Below are 26,133 nucleotides of genomic sequence, written 5' to 3' on the forward strand. Positions count from 1 at the left end.
GAAAACAGTATCATAGATGTAAAAGTTCCCCCCAGTGTTCAAATACACCTGACAGGTAGCCCACATATGTTTGCATATAATTCCACTGAGTACTACAGGTCATCATTTTGTCCCCCAAAATATCTGAGAAGTTGTTACGGAACTGGGAAACGTGGCTTGGACGAGTGGTTTCCGATAGCGAGTGGGTACCGTAGTAAAGGGCGAAGAACTATCGTTGGAGCTTGAGCTCCCGCTTCCTTGCTTTAACTGAACCGTTTAGAAGCTAATCGTCTCTCTGTGGTTATTGCGTTTTCTGTTTGTAATCTGGTGAACTAGGGATGTTCACCTCTGACCCTGGAAAACCCCGTAGGCCTATATGGTGTTCAAGGAGCTTCTTCATGAAGGTTTGATTTTATTTCTGTGAAACGATGATTGCGTTTATTACCGGTGACAAACTATCGGGTTTTATACTGGCAGCTGAGCGACGGATTTTTTTTCTAGAAAAAAAAGTGAAGTGAAAAAAAGCTTGGTCTGTTCCACATCATGTGTATTTTGGGGTTAGGCTGAACACCGGGCAATATGAATACAGTTCAGAGTGGGATACTCTAGTACCCAGGGTTTCTCTTTCGTTCCAGATAGGATCGGGAGGAATTGTATCAGATAGATGAAGCCCAAGTGCACCTCCACACAGGTTCTGAGCTTGCTTATACCACCTGGAGTAGAAAAAAATCACACTATCCTCTAAATAAATTGCCCTCCTTGCTGAGATCATATTCTGATATCATTATGAAAATTTCTGCATTTATTTTGCAAACATCTTTTAACCTCTAGTTTACATTCGGCAGAAGTGCTGTCCCCCGGCCCTGTTTGATTTTCGTTTCCACCTGAAAGCCACCCCTCTTTCATTCCTTCACAAGTGGGACAGTGACATGGATTAGAGATGTCCCTCCAACACATGCTCTCTCTGGCCTGCTGAGCAAGCCAGACTCTAGAGAATCCCTCTCTGCAGCATGTGGCTCAGTATTTGGCCTGGACTTATGACTAGCCTCAATTTGCGCTGCTCATTTTTTGTTGTTTTTGATTCTTTAAATATGTATCTCCATGTTTAACACACATTAAAATAGCTTAAACGGGGTGCAGTGGCACAGTGGGTTTGACTGGATCCTGCTCTCCGGTGGGTCTGGGGTTCAAGTCCTGCTTGGGGTGCCTTGTGATGGAGTGGGATCCTATCCTGGGTGTGTCCCCTCCAGCCTTATGCCCTGTGTTGCTGGGTTAGGCTCTGGCTCCCCCCAACCCCACATAGGACAAGTGATTTCAGATGATGTATGTGTAAAATAGCTTAACTGCTGCCAATAAGTTTGTAAAATAAATGAGCTCTGGCACAGGCTCTGCTGTCCTGATCCATCATCTGCTGAAGAAATCAATTCATGGCATTCCTTTTGCACAGAGCTCAAGCTCTGTATTAGAGAGAATACATAAATTAACTCTCTACTTAATGGAAGGAATGTGCTTCTGTCTCACTTTCTGTATTTAGAATTGGCAAAATGTTCTAACTTATCTATGTGAAATAGAGTGTATCTGCATTACATTTATGTTGCTAATAAATGTTTATAACACTTGCAATTTGCTAAAAATCAACGTGTTTTTTGCTATTCTTATATATCAAGATATTTTGTTTGACATAAACATTTTTTAAAAAATTCTCATTCAAGGCACCAACCGCATTCTTACCTTTTCTCTGGGGCAAGAGGAGAAAACAAGCACTGGTCTCTGGGTTGGTTTCATGAGCTATGAATGAGAGGGTATGAGTAAATAATTCCAGACCTCAGATTGCCGCAATCAAGCTTCTTGACTGCACTGCCTGAGTCCCTCATCTTGGGGAGGTTTATGATATCTGCTAAACAGCTTGAAGGGCTGGGGCAATTTGAAGGTTTGGCATAATTTCTTGCAAATTTCTCTCGCAAACTAGGTATTTTCTTTTTTTAGCAGTTTTATGTTAAATACAACCCATTTATGCCACATGGACATAATTGCCTGGATATCATTGTTGCAGCAGGTCCTGCTCTAATGTTATACATACGTATATGTATAAGGTCTTGATGTGAACTCCAGATGCTTACAAATTCCCTGAAATGTTCTATTTCGGCGTCACTGCGCCAAAGCAACCAGAAGGGGGCGTCAGTGGCTTTTTACCTTGCTAGTTACTATAACAACTTGACAACAATTTTTTATTAACTGAAATTTATTCTATGCAAATTCTGAAAACAACAGTTAAAGAAATGTCCGACTTTCTGACATAAGATGAAGGAAAAAGCGCGATTAAAGTTGCAGCTTAAAATGCAGTTTCTACTCTCAGACGTAGTTTACATCATGTCTTACCGACACGAAACAAAGTCACCAGGTAAAAAAGTACACACTAATATTTAAAAAGGAAGATAAAAATCCTCGTGGCACAGATTACCCCCCTTGCTTCACTCGAGCTTCTTGAGCTCGAAGCAACAAATTTGACATTTATTCATTTAACTGTCGCTTTTCTCCAAAAGCGACTTACACAGTGAGGTGGGTGTTTTTTTTTTTACACATTTACACACCTGAGCAATTTTAGTGGAGCAGTTCAGGGTAAGTACATTTCTCAAGGGTACTACAGCTGGAGATGGGATTCGAACCTGCTACCAGCCGTCTCCTGTACTTGGGAAAATAAAAGTATCGTGATGTGACGGACAGGAGATGGACAGCGGCCGTGTAGCGGGTCTGATGACCACTTGTCTTGGTGCATCACTCCGACTGGATACATCGTGCTGCTCCAGTTACTCCGACTCTACTCTAATCTGTGTGTGTGTGTGTGTGTGTGTGTGTGTTCAGTCGCCGTTCTGCGCTCCGCAGTCGCGTCCTCCTCCCCCGTCCGCGCGACAGAGCGCGGTGCGGAGCCGCACGCCGGAGCGCCGACTCGACTCGACCGTCCGCCGAGGGACAAAGAGCCGAAAAGAGCCGCACGTGGAGGAGACCGATCGCGGTTCGCGGTTCTCGGTGCTGAAGACCCGCTCGGGACGGAAGGCAAAAGGCAAAGCGTTTCGCGATCTAAGGAGTTAAGGGTGTTTGTTTTAATTCGGGACACATGTTGAGCTGAGGATCAGCCGGGCTCCCTACTCCTCCTCCTCCTCCTCATCCTCCTCCTCCTCTTCCTCCTCCCGGAGTTCATCTGCCGCAACTTTTTTGTCCCGATTTCCAGCCGCTTCCCTCCGCGCGCTCGCCGGCCGAGATGGACCTCGCTAAAATGGTAGGATGATCACGTTTTGCTGTTTCTCTCCACGGCCTCATTTCCACGAGTCAAGTGTTGGGTTCGGGGATCCTGTTCCGCAATCGCTGCAGCGGCGCTCATTCCCCGGTAGTATAATAATAATAGTGATATATAGCGCCCTTCCCCGGGTCTCATCGTCAGCCTCCCGCCGCCACGATCGGAACGGGTAACGGCCGCGCTGACTTACTTTCCCGGCTCCGCATCGAGGCTCAACAGCTGGATCCCCTCCCCACCCCTCGGCTCCGCTCCGAACTGCCTCCCTGCCAGACCAGAGCCTGGCGTCGGAACCGCGTGTGTTCGTCGTTGAAGCGAAACGGACCGGGAGGATAAATTTGTTACCAAGTAATACGACGCGAAACGCGGAAATTACGCTTGTTGCGCGAGGGAAGTTACACCGCGTCGATGTTTTCGGGGACCGGGGGCAGTTTTTTCTTGTTTTTTCCCCGCAGAGGGACCGACGCGGGCAGCCGCGGGAACGAAGCGTCGTGGCATCGCGACCCGGTCGCGCGGAGATGTACTGCAGCACCTCCACAAAGATAGCGAGTCGCTGGGGGGCTGGGGGAGGGGGTCTCCACTGGACACGCGTGCACACCCCGTGTGTGTGACAGTCAGGCGCAGGCAGCGCCGTCTTTCGCACCGAAGGTTGTTGTTTCGAATCCCCGCCCCGCCCTGCCAGCGACCCTTGGATGCGGTGCTCGCCCAGAATCTGTAGAGTAGCTGCTGCGCAAGTCACCGCAAAGCCGAGAATCCGACAGTGACGTGTCACATCAATAGCGGGAGGGAGTAAAAAAGTGGCCTTCGTGCAGACACCCGGGAAAGCGGGGATGCGATCCGCATGCGGAGGGGGGATTTTCTACGCGATGGCGAACTGACAGAGACAGAAGCCTTGTGGGAGACTGAGTCAGAATTTGTCCCACCCTTTTCCATATTCATACTCGTGTGGGTTCATGGGTAGGGGATCGATTTGGATTTCCTGCCCGCCACAAGCGGTGTGTGTGTGTGTGTGTGTGTGTGTGTGTCTCGCTCAGGCCACAGCCTAGGGGTCGGTGTTAAGGGTCCCAGCGATCGATGGGCCCTAAGAAGAGTTCCAGCAGAGGATCCCTGGCTCGGCTCCTCCTCCCCTCCACAGCTGTCTCCCTCCGGTGTCCGGTTACCGTCCCGTCCCGCCGTGGACGGGGAGACCCCCACTGGCGCAGAGTCCAGCAGGCATGGTTGTTCAGTGCGGGATGTGATCTCCCTACTCTCAGGCTCCTCGGGGTCAGGGCTGTGTCACGGCACGCCTCCCGTACATAGAGAGCCAGGGCCGGTGGGCTCTGGGCGAAGGCCTTTGACTAGGAATGGAAGACGGGCCCCCGTGGGCATTGTTCGCGATCCTCGCGGGGTCGTAACACGGCCGTGTCGCGAGGGCGTTCCCGGTCGGGGCTCGGCCGCGTCCCACGGACCGGTCCGTGCGCGGAAAGGCTCGGCGACACGGACGAGCGAAGGTGGGATGGTCCCTGCCGGTTTGCGCTGCTGCTTCTGGACCTGGACGCTCGCCTTTACAAACTGACACGCGCAGCGGAGGCCGGGTTCTTATATAAGCCGGTCTGGGCTGAAATGAACGCAGAGCTTGAGAGGGAACATCGGGCCATTTCCTCAGTACGGCGTGAGCTAAACGACGGCGTCGCTCGAGTGTCAGCGGCGCTGAACGAAATCGATTTTTCCAGGCTGGAGGTGGGGACTCATCCGGCTGCTCGTGGCTTCCGAAAAGCCCGGTCGATTTCCTTACTTTCGCTAATGCAAACCCAACATGGACTTGGCACGGTGTCTGTGTGTGTGTGTGTGTGTGTTCTGTCTGGCTTTACAACCTCCTGTGCTGCATGTTTTTCTGATGAACGCCACTTTGTCCCCAGTGTGTGGGTTTGCAGTTTTGCTTCCCGTAAATGGGTTTCGTACAGCAGTGTGGGGTGAGTGTTAAGGGTGGATGTAAACCTCAGTTTTATCTCCCCAGTAATTGCGAAGAGCTCATAACTTCACTCAAAAAAGATGGGTTATTATGAGATAACATTTTGTCCTCGGTTATTTTATTACAGTTATTATTACAGTTTCCTGCACAGCAGAGCTCGGTCCTGCGCTGCGCTGACCGTGACGGCCGGTCTCGTGTCGCACCGCGGATCTGGGCGCAGGAAGTGGATGCATATATTTTGAGCTCCCGTATCGAGCGCGTCCTGTTTTGCTCACCGCAGACGAGAGCGAGCCATTGATTTTGCAATTTGTTGTGTGTGTGCGTGGCTTTTTTAAAGCCAGGCCTCTTGCCGCCTGGCCCGAAGGAGACGGAGGGGTACGGGAGCACGGTTCTCCAGGAAGGGGTGCAGCCCTGAGCGCGAAGAAGGCCGAGCTTGGAAAAGCAGATGGCCGAGTTAGGGAAGCTCCCTCTCTTTGGTGTCTGGGGGCACGAGTGAAAGGGTGTTTCGGGGGAAGCAGCCAGAGGAGGATGTGTTCAGCCCACCAGGCAGCCTGGCTTAGTGCCCGCTTCCCCGTTCTACCGCTTTTAAAGGAAAGCAGAATTTGCGGTTCGAGCGGCGCGCCTTCACCCGTAGCTCTTGAGGTCGTTGGGCAGCAGCAGGAAAGGGTGGTCCTCCGTTTACGATGGGGGTCTCTTCCGACGACTCCTTTGTAACTGCAAAGTCAACTTCGCAATAAATTGAAAGTCCCCGTATTTTTCAATCAGTACTTTTATATACAGTACAATGAATATGAATGGATGCCGTGTTGTATAATAGGGCTTTATGTTTTTCTCCTAATTTCACTAATTGCTCATGCTAAAATAATACCGATATGCAAAAATAGTCATATAAATACCGTCCTGTCTGAACTGCTTGCCCCCACACGGGGCACCGGAGTCTAACCCGGCACATAGGGCGTAAGGCTGGAGGGGGAGGGGATGCCAGTCCGTCGCAAGGCACCCCAAACGGGACTCGAACCCCAGACCCACCAGAGAGCAGGACCCGGACCAACCCGCTGCGCCACCGCACCCCCTTTCGTATAAATACAGGACAGCATTAGATATTTTTGCTGCTCTATTATTTTCGCTTTCACGTCTAAATGTGTCGTCTTTCGCTTTTCCTTTTCAGCACAGAACATTCACTTTTCCACTTGCTTGCAGTTTTAAGTAAAAAGCAACTTGAATCGCAATGAAAAAATCCTGTAAAGAAAATGCAGTGCTATTAGACTCCCGAACGATAAGAAACACGGGTGCCTTGCGGGAGCGTGGCCACCAGGCCTTATTGTCGAACCGGAGCCTAGCCCAGCAACACGGGGCGTAGGGCTGGAGGGGGAGGGGACACACCCAGGACGGGATGCCAGTCCATTGCAAGGCCCCCCAAGCAGGACTCGAACCCCAGACCCACCAGAGAGCAGACCCCGGCCAAGCCTGCCATGCCACTGCACCCCCCCCAACAGTAGTAGTTCATTTATTTTATTTTATTTTATTATTTTATTTTTTTTACTCTTTTATTTATTTATTTATTTTATTTTTTTTTATTTAGCAGACACTTCTCTCCAAAGCAACTTCCAACGAACTCTACGTAGTGTTATCAGCCCACTGTCACGTTTTCTAATTGCAGTGCTTCTGGTCTGCTATAGCGGTATGAAGTGTGAGAAGAAATTGTTCAGCAACCAATCTGGCGACATTATGGTTAGGATTTTAAATAACACAAAGCCCCTAGTCTGGCCCTGGGTTCAAATCCCGGACTCTCCTGCAGCATCTCCGCATTCCCTGCTCATTGCTGCTTGGTCTCTGTTAACATTTAACAAGAGGAGTCCAGCGCTCGACCCCGATGGATCCGAACACCGCTCAACCGGCAAGGAGAAGTTGGAACATCTGAGCCTGCAGAAGGCCAAAGAGGAACCTCAGCATGTTCCTCTACCTCAAAACCCCACAGCACGCTCTTTCATTTTTAACATCTCAAAAAAATCTTTTGGTTTTGTTAGTGACAGTACACTGACAAGCAGAGAGAGTGTTTTCTCACACCAGATGGGAACGTGCAATGGCCGGAAGCTCACTGGGTTAGTGACCGAACCACTGCAGATGCTCTAGCGCTGAATGCGCGCTCTAGGCTGTTGGATCTGTAGCGCAGAAAGAGTGGGTGATTCCTCCTCAAGCATGAGCGCATGGTCGCCCAGATTTGGCTCCATTTCCTTAAAAGTGCTCTGAAAATAGCTGTCTCGTACTTAGTTTTGTCCTCCGCTTGGCTGTGATGTTGCTCGGTGAACATCCAGCAAAAAATGTCTCCACTGTAATGTAGCCCATTGCTCAAGTAATAACCGGGGGGGGGGGGGGGGGGGGTCGTCACACTACAACTCCTTGTAATTGCCAGTAAGACTCCTTAATCGCTCTTGGGTTACAAGTTCATGCACATGTGGCTCAAGCTTGTAAAGGTGAGAAGATGTGTGGTGATTTCTGATTTCTAGGCCCTCGTGTATTGAGCGTGGCCTAGTCTCAGAACTCTGGGGTGGGTACGTGGTCTTGCTTTGACTGCGTGCGTTCTCGTCTCTTTCACGCAGGCCGTCAGCATCAACAAGGCCATCAACACGCAGGAGGTGGCCGTCAAGGAGAAGCACGCAAGAAATATCCTTTTTTTTGTGGGATTGCGGTTCGGTAGCGTAGCGGCTATGGGGAAATAGCACGAAAGCTGAAGGTTGCTGGTTTGAATCCTCCTCCTGGCACCGTTGAACTCCCGACGAGGACGATGCTGGAACAAAACGGTTAGAAGTTGCTTTGGATATAGGTGTCATCTAAACGACAAAGGAGTTGTGCAACTGTTGTATTAATATAATGCTGTATTATATTAATATTTCCCAGCTTGATAGATGGATAAATCCTAGTAGGTAGCTCAAGATTGTAAGGTGCTTTGGAGACAAGTGTCAGCTAAGTGAATACATGTAGAACGTGCAAAGCTGACTTGGCCTTCAAGAGAAGGATGCAGTTGCGTCTACCACAGGTATAGTGTAGTTTGCTGATGAATACTACATGTGGAATGAATTTATGCTCAGAGGAGTTATTGCCCGACATGTGAGCTGTGATGACCGGAGGGCAACGGGATCTCCATCAATCCTAGGCAGAAGTCTTTGCAGCTCAGCGTGAGCGTCTCTCATGCCTCCCCTTGGCTGATCCTTGACCTCGTCCTCCACCCTGCATCCTGGGAACGCACCACGAGAGGGGGGCGCACACCTTCTGGGCGGCGGTCAACCGCCTGCCCCTCTCCAGCAACGCTGTGCTCTGCTGGAAGTTCTGCCACGTCTTCCACAAGCTGCTGCGAGACGGACACCCAAACGTGAGCGCCCCTCGTTTCTAAGCAGCTCGCAACACGTCTGGCCGCAGCTGGCGCACCACCGCTGTAACCGCTGATGTCGGTCATTTGCAGGTTATAAAGGACTCCCTGCGGAACAAAGCCGATTTGAACGACATGAGCCGGATGTGGGTAAGGCACAGTTTTGGTTTGGTCGGGCTCTGTGCACGCATGTGCGTTCCCAGTTATTATTTGTTGAATCGCGTGCGTCAGTGCACCGGCTCCCCAGCCGTGTGAGCAGCGAACAGCTGTGAGCGAGGCTACGGGCGGTATCCAGCGTGAGAGCGGCGCCGAGCCGCCGAATGGCCGACGCATCGAAATGTGTTGAGCGCAGCATCTTTCGTGGCTCGCGTCCACGTTCCCGTGACGTGGATCTCGGGTCGGGTGGCAAAATTCAGGGACGACTATTTGTTTGACATCGAGTGGGAAGAGCTGAAACGAAAGTCGTGCCTGTCAAAGGAAACGTCAGAAGAGGTCAGCGAGACGGAAATGCAGGACTTTTCGTAGAATGCGCTCTCCCATTTTTGTCGTTCCGGGGAAGCGTATCTCGGCGGTTTGCTCGTTTTCGTCCGGGGACGCCCGTTAGATTTTCACGTAAATGTCATTTGGCATCGTCTGCGTACGGATTTGGTGCATCGACTCGACGTGAACAATTCGGCCACGACCAGGTGCGTATTTCTTCAGCATTACTTTTGAAAAGTTAGCGCGATATGATGCGTGACGGTTTTAAATGCAGTTACCGTTTTATTTACGGTACCGCTTATTAATTTACGCATGTATTTGTCAATGTGTGATCCCTTCGTCCGTGGGTACCTGGGTGCCCCTTGGCTGCTGTCGCTGGGTTTGACCAGGATCCCAGGATCTCGAGCCTCCTGTTTTTGTGTCATCCCAGCCTCGGGGATGCTGGGTGTCCTTAGCGGTCATCATTTGCCCGACTGCATTCCGTTAGTCGAGTTACCTTAGGTTACTCTGCCTTTGAAAATGGAGATGGAGGCTGTCACTCTTGGTTTCTTTTCTTTTTTTTTTGTTTTTCCCATAACAGGGCCACATGAGCGAGGGATACGGAAAGCTTTGCAGCCTTTACCTCAAGCTGCTCATCACCAAGATGGACTTCCACGTCAAAGTGAGCTCCTCGTTTCTTCGCCGCATGGCCATTATCCCTCCTTTGGTCACATTCCATCCATGTCTGCCGCTTATTATGCCATTGAAGCACTAGAGCTGGGAGCACAGGAGGGGAATTGTCTAGAAAGCATTTATCTTACGCCGCTGCGATCGTACAGCGGCTGTCCTTCAGTAGCGCCTGCACTGAAATGAGCGTCGCGCAAAATATTTCTCTTCCTTAGAATCCTCGTTTCCCAGGCAACCTTCAGATGAGTGACAGACAGCTTGATGAAGCGGGGGAGAACGACGTCAACAACTTGTAAGCGGGGCTCTTTCACTTTTGAAACGCTGAGATTGCGGCAGGGTAGCGTAGCAGCCGCTCCTCGGCAGCGTTCGCGCTCTTGAGGGAAATGACAGGTAGGACGTAGGCGACTGCCGCGATGGCGCCGCGCTGCGACAGCCGCGATGCTGGGAAACTGTCGTAATTTGATATACGTCCGTGTCCTTTTTCTGAGCGAAGCTTCCAGATCACGGTGGAGATGTTCGACTACCTGGAATGTGAGCTGAACCTCTTCCTGGGAGGTGAGCCGTTTTGTCCGCAGGGGCCTCTTTAACACCCCGAGGTGTGTGTGTGTGTGTGTGTGTGTGTGTGTGCACGCACTCCCCACCCCTTCATGACCACTGGGGCTCGTGAGAAACACACGTTGTGCTGCTGGCTGAGAGAGGGCCGCTGCTGCTGAGCACAGGAAGCCATTCTCCTATTTATAGCGGAAACTAACCCTACGAAGAAAAAGTTGGACTTTTTCTCACACGGCTTTCAGCACCCAAGATTTCATCTTTTGTGATCATTTTGGAAAAAAACGAGCCGAAGTATTGCATTTACTATGGTAACACAGCAGCCCGTTCCAGGAGCGCTCCTCAGAATTCCACGTGTTTTGTACACCAACATGGTATCTGTGATCCATGAACTATGATCATGAGTACATATGACAGAACTGAGTTAAAATAAAATAAAACTGAAAATAAATCATTTGCCACTTGATTTAACAAAGCTGAAGTGTTTTTGATCTAAACCTTAATTTACCAAACAGCATAAAGACATTGATATTTATTCATTTAGCAGAGGCTTTTCTCCAAAGAAACTTGAGCTACTTACAATTATTTACCCTTTTTTTTATACAGCTGGGTAATTTCAACGGCGCAATTTAGGGTTAGTCTGTTGCTCAAGGGCTCTGCAGCTGGAGGTGGGATTTAAACCTGCAACCCTACGGCCCTAAAGGCAGAAGCGCTAACCGCTACGCTGCCAGCCGCCCTAGTGAAGGCCGCTGAAGGGCTTCGTAGGCGGGCGTTTAAATTTCGGGCCTCCGCTTGACGAGGTTAAAAGAAATCAGTTTGGCTCCGGTTTGAAAGCTCAGTCGATGTGATTTGGAGGGACCTTCACAATGTGCTGGACGGCTGCTCTCCGGGGCTGGAATCGGGAACGTGTCGATGCCGCTTTGAGCCTACTGTTTTCTCCCGCCTGCTCGGATGTGTTTCTGATGCCGTGTCCCGTGCGTTCCCGCGTGTTCCCGTGTGTTCCCTTCCCTCCAGTGTTCAGCTCCCTGGACATGTCCCGCTCCGTGTCGGTGACGGCGGCGGGCCAGTGCCGCCTGGCCCCCCTGCTCCAGGTGATCCTGGACTGCAGCCACCTGTACGACTACACCGTCAAGCTGCTCTTCAAGCTGCACTCCTGTGAGTCCGTGCCCACCGTCCCCCCCCCGGAAATGGGTTGCACTGACCACGCCCACTACACCGACCTCACTTCCTCCCTCAGCTATGGCGTTTTTGCTATTCAAAAAAAAAAGCCCAGCGAAAACCTTTTATGTGTTTAGTGAGAATTTTTTTTTTTCCCGTGCATCACGGCGAATCTTATGTTTCGGTGATGTTCAGCGTCCTGCCGGTGGCTCCGTTTTCTGGGAATGTCTCTAGCGACGATTCTTTCGTTAGGCGTCGCAAGACCGTCTGACAGCAGCAGGTTATTTTCAAAAGCGAGAGACCCGCGTTGCTAGGCTGCGTACGGCAACTGCTGCAGGTGGTCCTCGACTTCCGCCGGGCCCCGGTTCCAACGACTTAGTTGTAAGTCGACTTCTTCGAAAGTTGCAGATGCCCTTATGCTGCATCATCCAAACCATAAGGATATACAGTATGAACAATTAACATTCATAAATGGTACATTGTATAATTGGGCTTTCTTATATTTTTTTTCCACTAATTTCAGACATTAACACACACGCACATTTTCTGAAACCGCTTGTCCCGAGCGGGATTGCGGAGAGCCGGAGCCTAACCCAGCAACTCAGGGCGTAAGGCCGGAGGGGAAGGGGACACACCCAGGACAGGACGCCAGTCCATCACAAGGCACCCCAAGCGGGACTCGAATCCCAGACCCACCGGAGAGCAGGACCCAGCTAAATCCACTGCGCCACTACACCCCCCTTCTGACATTAACATCCATATTAAAATAACACTAAAAAATAATAATAATAAAATAACACTAAAATGGAATAATAATAATAATAGAAACACAGTATAACGTTGTATTTTCATATTGCTCTGTTATTTTCAGCATCCCGTCTGTTTTCTCTTCCGTTCCTTTCCTGAACCACCAGAATGCTCTCATATTCATTTTATAACCATTTTAAACAAAAAATTACTTGAATGGAGCCACAAAGCAAAAGGATCTGTAAGTAAAACAATGTTTTTGTAAATAAAACGCAGTCGCTCGTAGAAACAATGGCTGGGTCTATAGGAAACATAGGCGTCCCGTGGCACCGAGCGTGAGGACTCGGAAAAACAATATAATAAGGTTAATGGGACAGCCGTCAGAAGTGCGAGTTCTCATAAATTTGACAACTACCTGTAATAAAAATTAATGTTCGTTTGCTTCTGTTTATGTAATCAGGTAGCAATTTATTATTTGGGTAAATAATAAATATTTATATTTTAGGTAAATGTTTTTTGCAATTGGAAATGTATTTTTTTATCCGTTTAAATCCTTAATAATCGGCCCCAGTTTATGGCAATTGTTAAATATCTTACAAGCGGTTAAGGAACACGTTAAGATCCTATGTCAGGGCAACGGGTATACTGTATATTGTAAGTAGCATTTATTGTAAGATGGATTATTCTAGATAACGGTCACATAAATGTACTCGTCCGCAACAGTCACACGTAAATGAGATGTTCCCAACTCCCACTCGCCGGTCACCCCACGCGGTAGGATAGAGGACAGGACGTCACAGCGTCTCCCACGCAGTCGTGCTCCCCCAGAGATACGTTGTCATGGTGACCCACGCTGCGCTGTCCACGTCTCCCCCTAGGTTTGCCCGCAGACACGCTGGAGGGACACCGGGACCGCTTCCAGGAGCAGTTCAAGAAGTACGTGTTGACCTGCTTGAGGGGGTGCGGATGTGTCGGATCCACTCCGGTTTACATCTATTCCTTTAGCTGGCGCTTTCCTCAAAAACAGCTTAGGATTATTTTCACATTTGTACAGATGAATGGTTTTTATTGTAGTACTATAGGGTAAGTATCTTGCTCAAAGGTTATGGAGCTCGAGGTCAAACCTACAACTTCTGGATGCAAAGGCAGCAGCTCTAACCACTACACTACCAGCTGTATCTGTTTAGTCTGTAGTGATTTAGTCACAACTTTTGTCGCATGGATTCCTGCGCTCTAAGAGCTGTTTTTCGACATGGTTTTTTTCTATGCTCATTTTTTCATGTTTCGTCGTGTTCCCTCCTCCTGACCGATGAACACCTGTAACGGCCGGCGGGGTGAGACGTTGTCTCGTGACATGACCGACGCCTCCTCATCTTCTCTGGTCCGCAGGTTGAAGAATTTGTTCTACCGCTCCAGCAACCTCCAGTACTTCAAGCGACTCATCCAGATCCCCCAGCTGCCGGAGGTGAGGCCCCTACACGTGCACCAGTTATACCTCGGTGCCGTCGCGGGAAAACACCCGTTCCTTACCTGTGGAGATGGTCCGACCGCCAAGCCGAACCGTGACATCCGTTCGGGACGCGTAACAATTCCAAACTGTCGAGGGAACGCAGGTAGTGTCGTGGTCCTGCACTCCTGCCTTGGGACTCAAAAGAAGTAGGTTTGAATTTCATCTCTGGCTATACTATAGTACCCCTGAGCAAGGTACTTACCCTAAATTGCTCTAGTAAAAATTACTCAGCTGTATAAATGGGTAAATAATTGTAAGTTGCTTTGGAGAAGATCGGAAGCTGAATGCATAAGCGTTTCTGCTCTTTTTATACCACATTTTCGCTGTTGCTGACCCGCGCACGTAAAGTGTTTTTCGGTCGGATGAGCGGGTGATTCACGAGCGCCGTGACGCAACGGCCTCATTTTCTTTTCCTCCTTGTCAGAACGCCCCAAACTTCCTGCGGGCCTCGGCGTTGTCGGAGCACATCAGCCCCGTGGTGGTGGTTCCCCCGGAGCCGGCGTCCCCGGAGAGCGAGCGCCAGCTGGAGACGGAGGAGCTGGTGGACACGGACGTCCCCGTCCAGCCGGTACTCGGCGGCCCTCCGTCCGCGAGAGAGCCGTAGCTGTTCCGCAGGCTCCGCCGTGTTCCTGGCAAGGAGAGCTGATGAGAAATTGCTTTCCGCTTCCTCTCAGCGCGTCGCAGAGACCAAATTCGACGACGTCTTCGGCGCCACCGCGGCCTCGGACCCTTTCAATTTCAGCAGGCAGAACGGAATGAGGAGGGACAACAAGTAAGCTTCCAGAATGGCCCAGCTGCCAAAAAATGCACGCCGGTCCCTGAGTCGGAGCCGGATTGTAACGTCAGCTCGGAGAACGCGGTTAGGGATTTGCGCAATCAACCGGCGGCTCTTCGGCAATAAGGAGTGCAAGGCTGACGTGCAAAATTGGTGTGTGTGTGCGCGTGTGTGTGTGTGTGTGTGTGTGTGTGTGTGTGTGTGTTTCATGGTGCCTGGCGCTGGGCTCACAGAAAGGTCAGCAATGCCCATCCCCATGAAGCTGCCCCTGGCGCTGACCCATCCTCCCTCGCTCCCCACAGGGAACAGCTGGTGGAGCAGCTCACCGCGGAGCTCCGGTCCCTGAAAGAGGAGCTGACGACCTTCAGGGGAGAGGTCAGGAGGGCTGCGGGGGACATCAGACTGTGTGTAGAGCGCAGATCCTCGCACGCTTTTTACGCATCTTTCATTGAAATTTCCTCCACGAAAAGCAATAAAAACAGAGAGAAGTACGGAGGAATGAAAAGCACACAATAAGGACCGGATATACTTGATCGAGTCACGCTCACGCCTGCACCTCGATTGACAGCACCTGACAATCACCGAGCACCTGACTCAGCACACACCCTTTTAAAGATCCTCCTCAGCTCCCGTACCTTTGCGGAATCTCGTCCGAGACAACCGTCCCCTTGCGCCACGTCCTGCTCTTCCTCATCCCTTGCTTCCTTCCTGTCTCCGTTCTCCGGTTTTCGACTCTTCTCTCCGTCCCCCGACCAAGTCCTTGGATCCTCACTCTCGCTCTGTCCGCCGATCAGCCGACCCTTCACCTGTCCCTGACGACGATAACTCGCCTGACCCCTTGATTCCTGACGAACGGTCCTGCACTTGGGTCCAGCCGTGCCGGCTCCCTCGGTTTCACCTGATAGATAGATAGATAGATAGATAGATAGATAGATAGATAGATAGATAGATGCCTTCCAAAACTAAAAGAAAATTCTTGTTCTCTATCTTTACAGAATCTCAAATTTTGTTCCCGGTGGTATTTTATTTCCAAACACTGGAACTAGGAATTAATTATTTAAAGGCGGCATGGTTTTTATGTTCGGAACTCTAAGCCAAGAAGAAAAGCACACTAAGCATTTGCTCAAATGCCCAGTCTCGGTGTAGCACCTCCAGAAGTACAGTACTGTCTGAAAAAGAGAAAACTGGTCGAGGATCTAGTCGGTTTTGCAAGAAACTGTAGATTGATATTTACACAGATAGATCACTGCTCTGTAATTCATCCACTATAACCTTGAGATCATACCTGTTAAACAATGGGTAAACCTACAAGCAGCTACTCCTGTAATGTAACGTAAATGTTTATATATATATATATATATATATATATATATATATAAATAGAATTATTAGGAAGGTGATTAGGAATCGTCGATATTCGGATGAAGTTTTATGCGGCCTCTCGTGTGATGACCATTGGTTCATGTGGTGGGAAGAAACAAACTGTACGTTAGAATCATGCATCTGCATCTAAGCCTCACTTTCTTTTGATGTAATGTATAAATTGTATTTTTTCTCCGAGATGTACATCACTTTGGAGAAAAGCAGCTGCCTAAATAGGCAGCTGGTAGCGTTGCGGTTAGCGCTACTGCCTTTGGGCCTGAAGGTTGCAGGTTTGATTCCCCACTTCTGGCTGTGGTACCCTTGAGTAAGGTACTTCCCCTATATTGCTCTCCAGTAAAATTACCCAGCTGTATAAAGTGGTAAATGATTATAAGCATATAATAATTGTGACCTTAATGTCGTAAGTTGCTTCGCAGAGAAAGCGTCTGCTAAACGTAATGTATGAATGGTCATTGAGAGACAGGTGTTCTGCTTCTTGGGGCCTCCCTGGCTGTTGATGATAGCGTATGGCTGCAACACTCCTTTGTCTGAGACCCACGCGATCGTGGCCTGGAGTAAATGAGTCATTGCCGAAAGCTCGTTTCCTGTGCGGCGGCCAGGCTTGTTCTCGCAGGACGCGTGCTTAGTCTGCATCCGGCCCACGTTACGCCGCTTTTGTCGCCGACCGCGGCTCGCAGTCCACCGCGACCCCACGCGTGCGTTCGCGTGTCTCCCCCAGACTAACGGGTCGACCGCTTCCCCCCCCTCCCAGAGTTCCCGGCTGTGCCGGTCGCTGCAGGGCCGCGTGAGCGAGCTGGAGGCCGAGCTGGCGGAGCAGAGCCACCTGAAGCGGCAGGCGCTGGGCGAGAGCGAGTTCCTGCGGGCGGAACTGGAGGACCTCCGGCGGGCCAGGGAGGACACGGAGAAGGAGCAGCGGAGCCTGACGGAGTTCGAGAGTGAGACGGCCGCTCGCCTCCCTTGTCATTTACGCGGCCCTTGGTCGGCGCACGGCGCCGTCCCTTCGCTCCGTCCCAGCCGGTTCTCCGCCCGTCCTGTGCTTTTCGCACCCGGTCGCATCCGACACGCGGGACCTCGAATTCGCAAAAGGTGGCCGTCGAGGAGAAGCAAACCCGGAATACGCTCACCGGGGCGGAGAAACGTCCGCGGCGTAGCGGATAGATACAGTGACAGTGGATGAGAATGCCCTTTTGGGTGTTTCATCACCTTACACATGACATGCCCGGCACTTCTTTCCGGAGCATTTCTATCGTTTGTGAGTATTGTCTACTTGTATTTAATTGCGGCCAGTAGCGTAGTGGTTAGAGTTGCTGCCTTTGGATCCAAAGGTCACAGATTCAATCCCCACCTCCAGCTGTAGTAAGTACCCTTGAGTAAGGTACTTACCCTAAATTGCTCCAGTAAAAGTTACGCAACTCTATAGATGGGTAAATCATTGTAAGAGGCTTAACGTTGTCGCTTTGCAGAAAAGCATCCGCTGCATGAATAAAACGTAAATACCGAACCAAACACCTTTGTCCAAAGTCTGCTCCTTCAGGCTGCGATGCGTCGCGCTCTGAGAAACGAATGAAGCCGAAGCGGCTCGAGGGAGGCGCCGCCGTGAAAGACGCCGCGCCGTTACGTCCGCAATCTCAGCACGCCGACTCATTTTCCGTGCCCCTCTCCCCCCCCGCCCCCCGATCTTCACGCCATTGAAGCGATATGGTTTCAACTGCTCTTCCAGGGAAGGCCCAAGCCAACGAGCAGCGCTACACCAAGCTGAAGGAGAAGTACACGGAGCTTGTGCAGGGTCACGCTGAGCTGCTCCGCAAGGTACCGTGACGCCCGAGCGTCGTCGAGTTCGAGGCGGATGCTGCTCGCGGGCCTGCTTCACGCTCGCGTCGGTCGACGGCACGCTGACGGCTCTTGTGCTCCCAGAATGCAGAGGTGACCCGGCAGGTGAGCGTCGCACGGGCCGCCCAGGAAGAGGTGGAGCTGGTCAGGAGGGAGATGCGGGAGAAGGTGAAGGCGGCTCGCGAGGAGGCCAAGCAGCGGGTGAGGGAGCCTGATGTCCAGCTGATCTCGCAAAGTTCTCAACTAAATGAATAAGCGTAAATGTTCGTGCGTCCGTCCAGGACAAAGAGCAGGGGGAGCAGCAGCAGGTCCTGCAGAGGGAGCTGATGGCCGTCAGGAAGGAGCTGGAGTCGCTGAGGGAAGGCGTGGCCTCCTCGCAGCAGGTGTGGTCATTTCTCGCTTCTCCGGCACCCGTCTCGCTCATATGTACGGAGCTGTCAGTGACCGTTCGTATCTGGACTCGTTAAAGAGCCCTAAAGGTTCACGGGACACCTTAATAGTTAGTCTCCCCCATTTGATTCGGGTCCTCCTCAGTCGAGCGAGGAGGTCACCTCGCGGTTCATCGCCCTGGAGGCGGAGCGGGCCGAGCTGGCGAGAGCGGCGGAGCGCAGAGAGCGGGAGGTGGCCGCGCCGGGGCTGGAGCCGCAGCGTGCGCGGGGCGGGCCGGCCGGCGAGCGGGAGAGCGGAACCCGGGCCGCGGAGAGCCTGCAGAACCGGCTCGGCCGGAAGGTGGGTCCGTCCGCCCCTGTCCGCGTGCGCCGAGAAAAAGAAAACGGATGCGTCGCGGTGGTGCGTGTCACCCCGTCTGCTTGCGTAACATGATGCTCGGATGTCGGGGTTGCACCTGTATAATGCATGTAGCGACTCTGTGTGTACATGCTGTAGGAGAGCAACGAACGGGCCTTGGAGAGCCAGCTGGCGGCTATGCGTCGGACCGCGCTGCAGGGGGCGCTAAAGGAGGCCGAGCGCATCATACGGGACTCCCTGGTCCAAACGGAGAACCCGGCACACGCCGGCTGCACCGGCACCGCGGGTACGTCGCGGTCTCGCCCTCCACCCCTACCCGCACGCTTATTAGTACAGCTGACACTTTCCTCCAGAGCGACTTACGATCGCTCGCCCATTTAGAGTCAAGTAACTTTATCGGAGTGCATCGCGCAAGGCTGCTGCAGCCGGAAGTAAGATTCGAACCCGCAGCCACCGGGCGCGAAAGCAGCGGCTCTAAGCACCGTGCCGCCAGCTATTTACACGACGCGTGCGAAGTGTGATGCTGCGCTGTGTGCAGACTACCTGCTGTCCAGGAGTCGGGCCGTGCTGGATTGCGTAGACCGACTGCAAGCAGCCGGGCAGAGCTACGCCAGCGACCCCACAGGTGCGTGAAACTTTCTGCACGGCCACGTCATGCTTCATTCACGCTTTCCCTGGAGGAACGGAGGCCATTGTGTTTCGGACAGATAGATAGAGCGGGGGTAGGAATTAATCGCACCCCAAGACTGCCGCCACAAGCGGTCGTCACCGCTGTAGGTACAGCGCATCTGGACCGGATTTCGATGGTCCACGGTCACTTTTTTTTTTGTAAAGGTCAACAAAAAGTACGAAACCCAAACACGCAACTTTGAAAAGTCTTCGCCCCCTTTAACTGTTCGGTATTTAATGTTTACGAGCGGACTTTTTCCCAGCCGGGCGATCGAACCGAATGAGAGCGGAGTGCGTTGTAGGAGCGCGTAAAAAGTGCTGTCGGCAGCTCGTCCGCACGGTTCGTCCCGAGGTAACCTGGATTTTGGCCCCGTGTTTGCGAGAGAGAGAGAGAGAGAATCGGATCGTGCCGAAGCTCAAATCCAGAAGCTCGGTTCCGGCGACGCCGTCCACCGCTGCCCGTCAACGGCCGTTCGTTGATTCTCGTGCAGATGTTCTGGAGATGGTGCGCTCGGTGGTTCGGTTCGGCCACCTGGTCGGGGACACGGTCGCGCAGGGCGGTGCCGCCTCCCGCACGTCGCCCACGGAGCAGGCCGGCCGTAAGTACGCCCGGGGAGCCGGGGGGGAGGGGGGGGCCACTTTCCCAGAATGCAGCTTTGTGTGCGGAGCGAAGCGGTGCCTCCAGCTCGTTGTCGCCTGCGGGGGCGGCTTTGCGATTTCCGCCTAACCGAAATGAACTTTTCCTCCCCCGCTGTGGGGAATCCCTCACGCCTACACGGCATACCAGACGACCGTGACTCACCTCGGCCGACGAGATGCTTTTTTCGCTGCCCCCCCCTCCAGCAAACATCCACCGATGTCGGATAACCGTCTGAAGCGGTGTCCCGCGTGACTAGCGCTGGGGAAGGAGCGCTAAACACGCTGAGGTGTGACTGTGCCACGTGCCAGAACCTCTGCGTGCGTAGTCCCTCTTGCCTTGGCGGCCCACCCAGATGTTCTGTACCCCGTGTCCCCGCAGCGCTGGCGGAAGGTGTGAAGGAGTGCGGCGCCGAGGCTCTCGTTTTCCTCCGGCGGTTCTCGGACCCAGACGCCCCGGGTACCGCTGACAGCTCCGGGCTGAAGGTTGCGATGGAGACCATCATGACCGCAGCCGAGGTGACCGACGCACGCTCCTCGCACCGCGGCCCGTCCGGGTGAACATACCAATAAATGTCGCTTCGCGTAAGCTATTACCCAAAGAGGGGGTGCGGCAGGTAGCACTGGTGCCTCGCAGCTCCGGAACTGTGGGGCTAGAGGTGTTTACGTGCGTTTCCTCCAAGTGCTCTGGTTTCCTCCCGCAGTCCAAAGACGTGTTTTTCAGGTGAATTTGTGACTCCGAATTGCCCGTAGTGCGCACTTGTCTTGCAATGGACTGGCGTCCCATCCGGGGTGTACCCTGCTTCACGCGCTGCGCGTCCAGGATGGACGCTGGATACCGTGACCCTGACTTGGTCCGGCACTTATTGACAACGGACGAATGGCTTTGCTTAATCATCGTACGTTACGTGTCCTGCGCCCGCGACTGTTTGCGCGTGTCAGTTTGGCCTCTGCCCTCTGACCCTCACCTCCACCCACGCATGCACAGAAACTCCGTCCCCGCGGACTGGAGCTGCAGCAGGGGGAGCTGGGAGATCTGGTGGAACAGGAGATGGCTGCCACCTCTGTCACCGTGGAAACTGCCGCTGCCAGGATTGAGGTAACGTGTGTGTGTGTGTGTGTGTGTGTGTGTGGGAGGTGTGTTTGCAGAGTTCGTCCGTTCTCCGCCGGTGTGCGTTGCTCTAACGTGTCACCGCCGTTTCGCAGGAGATGCTCAGCGCCTCGCGAGCCGTTGACACCGGGATGAAGATGGAGGTCAACGAAAGGTGGGCGCTCGCTTTTGCTGGGCTGTCGCAGCCCCGTCACGTTCCGCTTCGGAAGGAGAGCAGGGCTTCTTCTCCTCCCGGAGGGCGCTTGGACGCGCCTTCGGGTTGAGCTTCTCCTTAGAGCCGTGGGACTCGTAGCGTCGGGTCGCGGCGAAGGGCGCGCGTCCGACCACGGCCGTACGCTTTCGTCCGCCGCCGCGCTGCCGTTCGTCGTCCCTTTCTCACGCCTCTCTCCCTTCGCAGGATCTTGTCGTCTTGCACGGGCCTGATGCAGGCCGTCCGAGAGCTGATCCTGTCCTCGAAGGACCTGCAGAGAGACATCTTGGAGTGCGGGAGGGTGAGTGCTGATACGCCACACCCCCCAGAGGTTTCACTTCTCCGCTTCTGTCCACCGCTAGCTGAACGCTTCCTGCCGTCAAACACGGAGTTTAGTCATTGACGCATCCAACCGCTTGCCTGTTTGCTATTTGTCTCCGTTTATTCCTTCAACATACGGTGTCTTTTGCTGCTATGTGTGGGATGCGACGGTTTGTCAGTTGCTCTTACCGCACTTCTCCTGCGTACCTGCAGGGGGCGGCGACTGCGAAGGAGTTCTACGCCAAAAATTCCCGCTGGACCGAAGGCCTCATCTCCGCTTCCAAAGCGGTGGGCTGGGGGGCTGCGGTGATGGTGTAAGTGTTCCGGTGGCCCCCTCGGTCTGGGTCTCCCAGGCTGCGCGTCACGGCGTCTTTACATCGCCGTGCGCGAAAGGCTCAGGCTGCGCTAAGGCTCCGGCAGCGTGTTCCTCGTTCTTTTCTCGGAAGTGTCGGGTTCCACGGAGCCCTGCGCTAAAGCGTGTGTAAGCAGGGGGGGGGGCGGGGTTGCGAGGACTGCTACTTCTGGACCCAAAGGTTGCAGGTTCGAATCCCGGCTCTGCCTTTAGCACCCTCGAGCAAGGTACTTACCCCGAAAGGTTTTTTGTGAAGTTACCCGGCTGGATACGGATGCTCCTCGACTTACGGTGGGGTTACGTTCCGATAAACCCATCCTAAATGGAAAAAGAATACAATACCGCACCTACTGAACGTCGTAGCCTTGCCTCGCCTACCTTAAACGTGCTCAGGAGACACATACGGGCGTTCAGTGGACACGATGGGATGCGAAAACGCAGCGTCGGCCGTTTACGCTCGCGCCACGGAGACCGCGAGTCGGTCGAGCGGACGCTGCGGCTCGCTGCCGTCGCCCGGCATCGGGGGAGAGCATCGTACCGTGTATCGCAAGCGCGGGAACGGATGGAAATTCAAAATTCCAAGTACGGATTCTACCGAACGCGTATCGCTATCGTACCGTCGTAAGCGGAGGAGCATCTGTAAATGGGTAAATAATTGTAAGTCGCTTTACAGAAAAGCATCAGCTGGATGAATAAACACCATGCGAATTTGTGCCGACAGGGACGCCGCCGAGGAGGCGCTGCGGGGCCGGGGCGGCTTCGAAAGACTGATGGTGTCTTCGCGCGAAATCGCGGCCGGCACCGCTCAACTGGTGGCCGCGTCCAAGGTACGAACGAGCGAGAGGCTTATTAATCCCCGGGGGGGGCGCAATAGGTTGGTGCAATGTACGTCATACGTGCGGTGACGACGCGTAAGCAAATAAATGAGCATATTTAGGCACGAGACGGGGTGGAGAACGGCGGCGCAGAGCAATCTCAGCGTCGGCACTCACACGTGTAAATGTCTTAACTCATTTGAAGCGTCTCCAGAAGAAGGAAATGCATCGCGAGAGAACGTGTCCCACTTTTGCTTCTCCGGACGGTGTCCATCCTTACTTCTTTTGTCCTTCTTCCTGCTCGCATCCCGCATTTCATCCTTCCGTTACCGTGATTTGGATACGTTTAGCCTGTTGCGGTCACGGCTCGCCTAACGAAACACCGTGTCTTCATCTGCGCCTTTTGGCCCCGTGTTGGGTGTCAGGCATAATGGAGGCGCTCCGGTTTCTCCCTGCTGGCCCCCATCCCCTGTAGGTGAAGGCCGATAGGGACAGCGCCAACCTGGCTCGCCTGCAGCGGGCCTCCCGGGGGGTCACCCAGGCTGCCGCGGGGGTCGTGGCCTCCACCAAGTCGGCGAAGACCCAGATCGAGGAGAGGGGTGAGCCGCTCGGTGCAGGACTGCCAACACAGGACTCGGGTGGAGGCCCTCTGAAATTCACACACACACACACACACACACACAAATACACACACACACACACACACGCCGTCAGAAACCGCTTGTCCCGAGCGGGGTTGCGGAGAGCCAGAGCCTAACCCAGCAACACAAGGCGTGAGGCCGGAGGGGGAGGGGACACACCCAGGAAGGGACGCCAGTCCATCGCAAGGCACCCCAAGCAGGACTCGAACCCCAGACCCACCGGAGAGCAGGACCCGGCCAACCCCACTGCCCCCCCTCCTGCCCTACGAAATTAAAAACACACCAAAAAAACCCAGATTTCAGACAAATTGCATGGACAGCACACCTTCCCTGCGCATATTTACCGTAAGTGTTGAACAATAGCGACCATCCAGTCGCTTACAGAGTAAGAGGGGCTCTTGTCCTGCCTCACGCAAAACCCTCCTGCATCAGCAGGTCTGTAAAGTCTGGCTTTTTTACCAGCGTTTTACAAGCCTCACCACGTTCCTTCGCTCCTTCCTGTGCTTCGTTCAGACACCATGGACTTCTCCAGCATGACCCTCATCCAGGTGAAGCGGCAGGAGATGGACTCGCAGGTACGAGTGGGGACACTTTAAGCGAGATGGCTTCGCACTGCGATCCAGGTGTGCTGGGACCCAGGTTTGAGTCGTGTGCACGTCTGTGTGCGTGTGTGTGTGTGTGTGTGTGTGTGTGTGTTCCCATATGCAGGTGCAGGTCCTGGAGCTGGAGGCCCAGCTGCAGAGGGAGCGGGAGAGGTTGGGCGAGCTGAGGAAGAAACACTACGAGTTGGCCGGGGTGGCCGAGGGCTGGGAGGAGGGCGAGGGTCAGTCTCCTTTACCGCGCTGATTTAGCCGGATTGTTTATCGGGTCCTGGGCTCTACGCTCCCTGCTCTCGTCTCCGCACACCTACGATGACACACACTTGAAACGCCACTCTGACTCTCTCCCTTTCTGCAGGTACTGGCTGAACCCTTGACCGACTTCTCCCTCCCTGCTGTACGAGGCTTCTCTGGTTCCACCTGCTCAGCTGTGACCGACCACACACACACACACACACACACACACACAGTTTCTCCTTTCCTTTTCGTTTTTTCCACTCTGCTTTTCTGTCACTTCAGCCAAATGAGACGCTGCCCTCCCTGAAAACCGTCGACGTTTCCTTATCCAGTTTCTCGGTGCAGAGGTGTCCCTACGTGAAAAATCGGGTGTCGGGGATATGATTTGTGAGGATCAGTGATGCCACCTTCTGGATCTTTTGTAGCACCACAACAACCGATGATCCATTTACAGGGTTTGTACGTGCGGGACTTTTCCACTGAAGGTTACACACCTCCTTTTCGGATCACATTCTCTCCCGTGGAACCTTGTGCACATCAGTATCCTGATCATTATTTTATTTTATTTTATTTTTTAAATGATGACTAATTTCCCATGGCGCACATGTCACGAACTGGGGGATGCGGTTCACGTAGAGAGATCGAAGGGAGCCCTTCGGCGGTTCGCACCCCGCATCCGTGGAACCGATCGGAACGGCGGTGACAGTTTCGACGTCTTCCATCCTGAGGATCGGAACCGAGTCGCGGTCTGACCGAGGCATTACAGCTGGAGAGGGAAAAAAGAAGTGAATGCGCAGCCCAGCCGAAGCGACCCCGGCTCCGCGCGACCGAGGAAGGCAGTTACCCCGCCGGCGTGCGACGTCGTCTCCTTACAGCTTGAGTAGCCCGAAAGCGAGCATCTAGGAACGAGCGAGAAGGTCCGCCTTGGGAAGCCTCGGCTGAGCATTTGGCTCCACCGGGAGAAGCTGCGGAAGAGTTCGGAGGCGACCACGAAGCGCCGGGATCGGGATGCTACGGAAATGAACGTGGACCGTTCCGGAAGCTCCGGGCCCTTCCGGGACACGAGTCCATCGTTCTCTCTCAGAAGCTCCAGGACGCGCTCCAACATTCCAGCGCTCTCAGCTTTCAAACCGACCGCAGCTCTTTCCTGCTGGGGACAAGGCCCCGTCTCCTCGGCTGCCTCCGCCGCCGCCGCCGCCGTCGCCGGTACGCGCGTGCGGTCGCGGTGTCGACCAGAGAGAACGCTCGGTGCCCGGGACTTCGGCGGGGGTCACGCAACCGGTCGTGTGGAGATCGACCACATTGCGCTCTGACTCTGGAGACACCGACACCGAACTTGGCGAGAGGGAGAGTGTCCGCTGCCTTTTGGATATGAGCGCGTTGTCTTTCTCCCTTTCTAGGGTCTGTTTTTTTCAGCTCTGTGTGGGATTCAGGTGTTATTGTAATAATAATAACATTTATTATTCTTATTATTTTTTTTATTCTTATAAATATATTTATATTTTATTATATATACATAAATTATATTTATAATAATAAAAATACTGATAATAATAATAATAATAAATAAATAAGAAGAAGAATACAATTTTTTTATTATTATTAATATTCTATATTTCTTTTTTTTTTTTTGCCACAGAGCTCAGTTTGTTTTAGGCAAAAGTTGTGCTCAGGAGAAGAAAGTCTTTGTATAACAGATGGATCACACTGATGGAACGTGTTTTAAATAAAATTGCAATTTTAAATAAAATGTACCTTTTTAAATTCATGGTCGAGAATAAAATGCACCGATTCTTTATTCAAGCGTGTGTCAAAAAAGGTGTTAACGTTTATATAATAGGAGGAAAAGCGAGCACAGGTAGACAGGTAGGTAGTATAACGGAGTAATTATTGGAGGAAAACTGCCTCGTTATATCGGGTTATGATGACAGATGTTACCTATGGCAGTAACTGTCTATTTAACTGGACCTGGTGATATTCTGGTATCAATGAGTGTCGATGTCGGGGCTCAGGAACATAAAGTTTTACCGGTGAAACTAACGGTCATTACGTCGTTGAATTACGAGACTTCATCTCCCGGGCCGCTGTATGGCCTTCATCGGCTGGAGGAGACGACTGGATTAAAGTG

The 26,133-nt window shown here is 52.6% G+C and overlaps 1 protein-coding gene and 1 long non-coding RNA gene across 4 annotated transcripts; one reads left to right on the forward strand and one right to left on the reverse strand.

Annotated features, from left to right (window-relative positions):
- Nucleotides 1-2,592: 2,592 nt before the first annotated feature.
- On the forward strand, nucleotides 2,593-24,573 carry LOC108922393 (huntingtin-interacting protein 1-like). Of its 3 annotated transcripts, none has more exons than XM_029255560.1 (31): nucleotides 2,593-3,256; nucleotides 7,823-7,886; nucleotides 8,450-8,592; nucleotides 8,683-8,739; nucleotides 9,650-9,730; nucleotides 9,951-10,027; nucleotides 10,229-10,290; nucleotides 11,299-11,439; nucleotides 13,068-13,125; nucleotides 13,579-13,654; nucleotides 14,124-14,267; nucleotides 14,374-14,471; nucleotides 14,777-14,849; nucleotides 16,609-16,792; nucleotides 17,578-17,666; nucleotides 17,772-17,888; nucleotides 17,969-18,070; nucleotides 18,222-18,416; nucleotides 18,573-18,720; nucleotides 18,973-19,059; nucleotides 19,595-19,702; nucleotides 20,122-20,258; nucleotides 20,728-20,838; nucleotides 20,946-21,004; nucleotides 21,248-21,341; nucleotides 21,575-21,675; nucleotides 22,435-22,540; nucleotides 23,004-23,127; nucleotides 23,683-23,744; nucleotides 23,878-23,992; nucleotides 24,127-24,573. In XM_029255560.1, the coding sequence occupies exons 1-31, from the start codon at nucleotides 3,239-3,241 to the stop codon at nucleotides 24,135-24,137; spliced, it is 3,042 nt and encodes a 1,013-aa protein (XP_029111393.1). In that variant the 5' UTR covers nucleotides 2,593-3,238; the 3' UTR covers nucleotides 24,138-24,573. The 3 variants fall into 3 exon arrangements, with proteins under 3 accessions (XP_029111393.1, XP_029111392.1, XP_029111394.1); XM_029255559.1 differs by lacking the exon at nucleotides 2,593-3,256 and adding an exon at nucleotides 4,184-4,990; XM_029255561.1 differs by lacking the exons at nucleotides 2,593-3,256; nucleotides 18,973-19,059; nucleotides 19,595-19,702 and adding an exon at nucleotides 4,184-4,990.
- LOC114911628 (uncharacterized) lies at nucleotides 24,549-25,432 on the reverse strand. The gene is made up of 2 exons (XR_003797957.1): nucleotides 24,850-25,432; nucleotides 24,549-24,771 (listed from the first exon to the last, which is right to left on the reverse strand). It is a non-coding gene; the product is annotated as an uncharacterized LOC114911628 (long non-coding RNA).
- Between the last annotated feature and the right edge of the window lie 701 nt (nucleotides 25,433-26,133).

Source organism: Scleropages formosus, chromosome 10 (genome assembly GCF_900964775.1).
Source record: "Scleropages formosus chromosome 10, fSclFor1.1, whole genome shotgun sequence".
NCBI lineage: Eukaryota > Metazoa > Chordata > Actinopteri > Osteoglossiformes > Osteoglossidae > Scleropages > Scleropages formosus.

What these genes read in the sequence shown, in the direction of transcription:
- LOC108922393 (XM_029255559.1), top strand. Translation starts at nt 4,874, where the DNA reads ATGAACGCAGAGCTTGAGAGGGAACATCGGGCCATTTCCTCAGTACGG. An exon ending in ACGACATGAGCCGGATGTGG is followed by an intron (nt 8,740 to 9,649) that starts GTAAGGCACAGT and finishes TTCCCATAACAG; the next exon opens with GGCCACATGAGCGAGGGATA. An exon ending in GCTCTTCAAGCTGCACTCCT is followed by an intron (nt 11,440 to 13,067) that starts GTGAGTCCGTGC and finishes GTCTCCCCCTAG; the next exon opens with GTTTGCCCGCAGACACGCTG.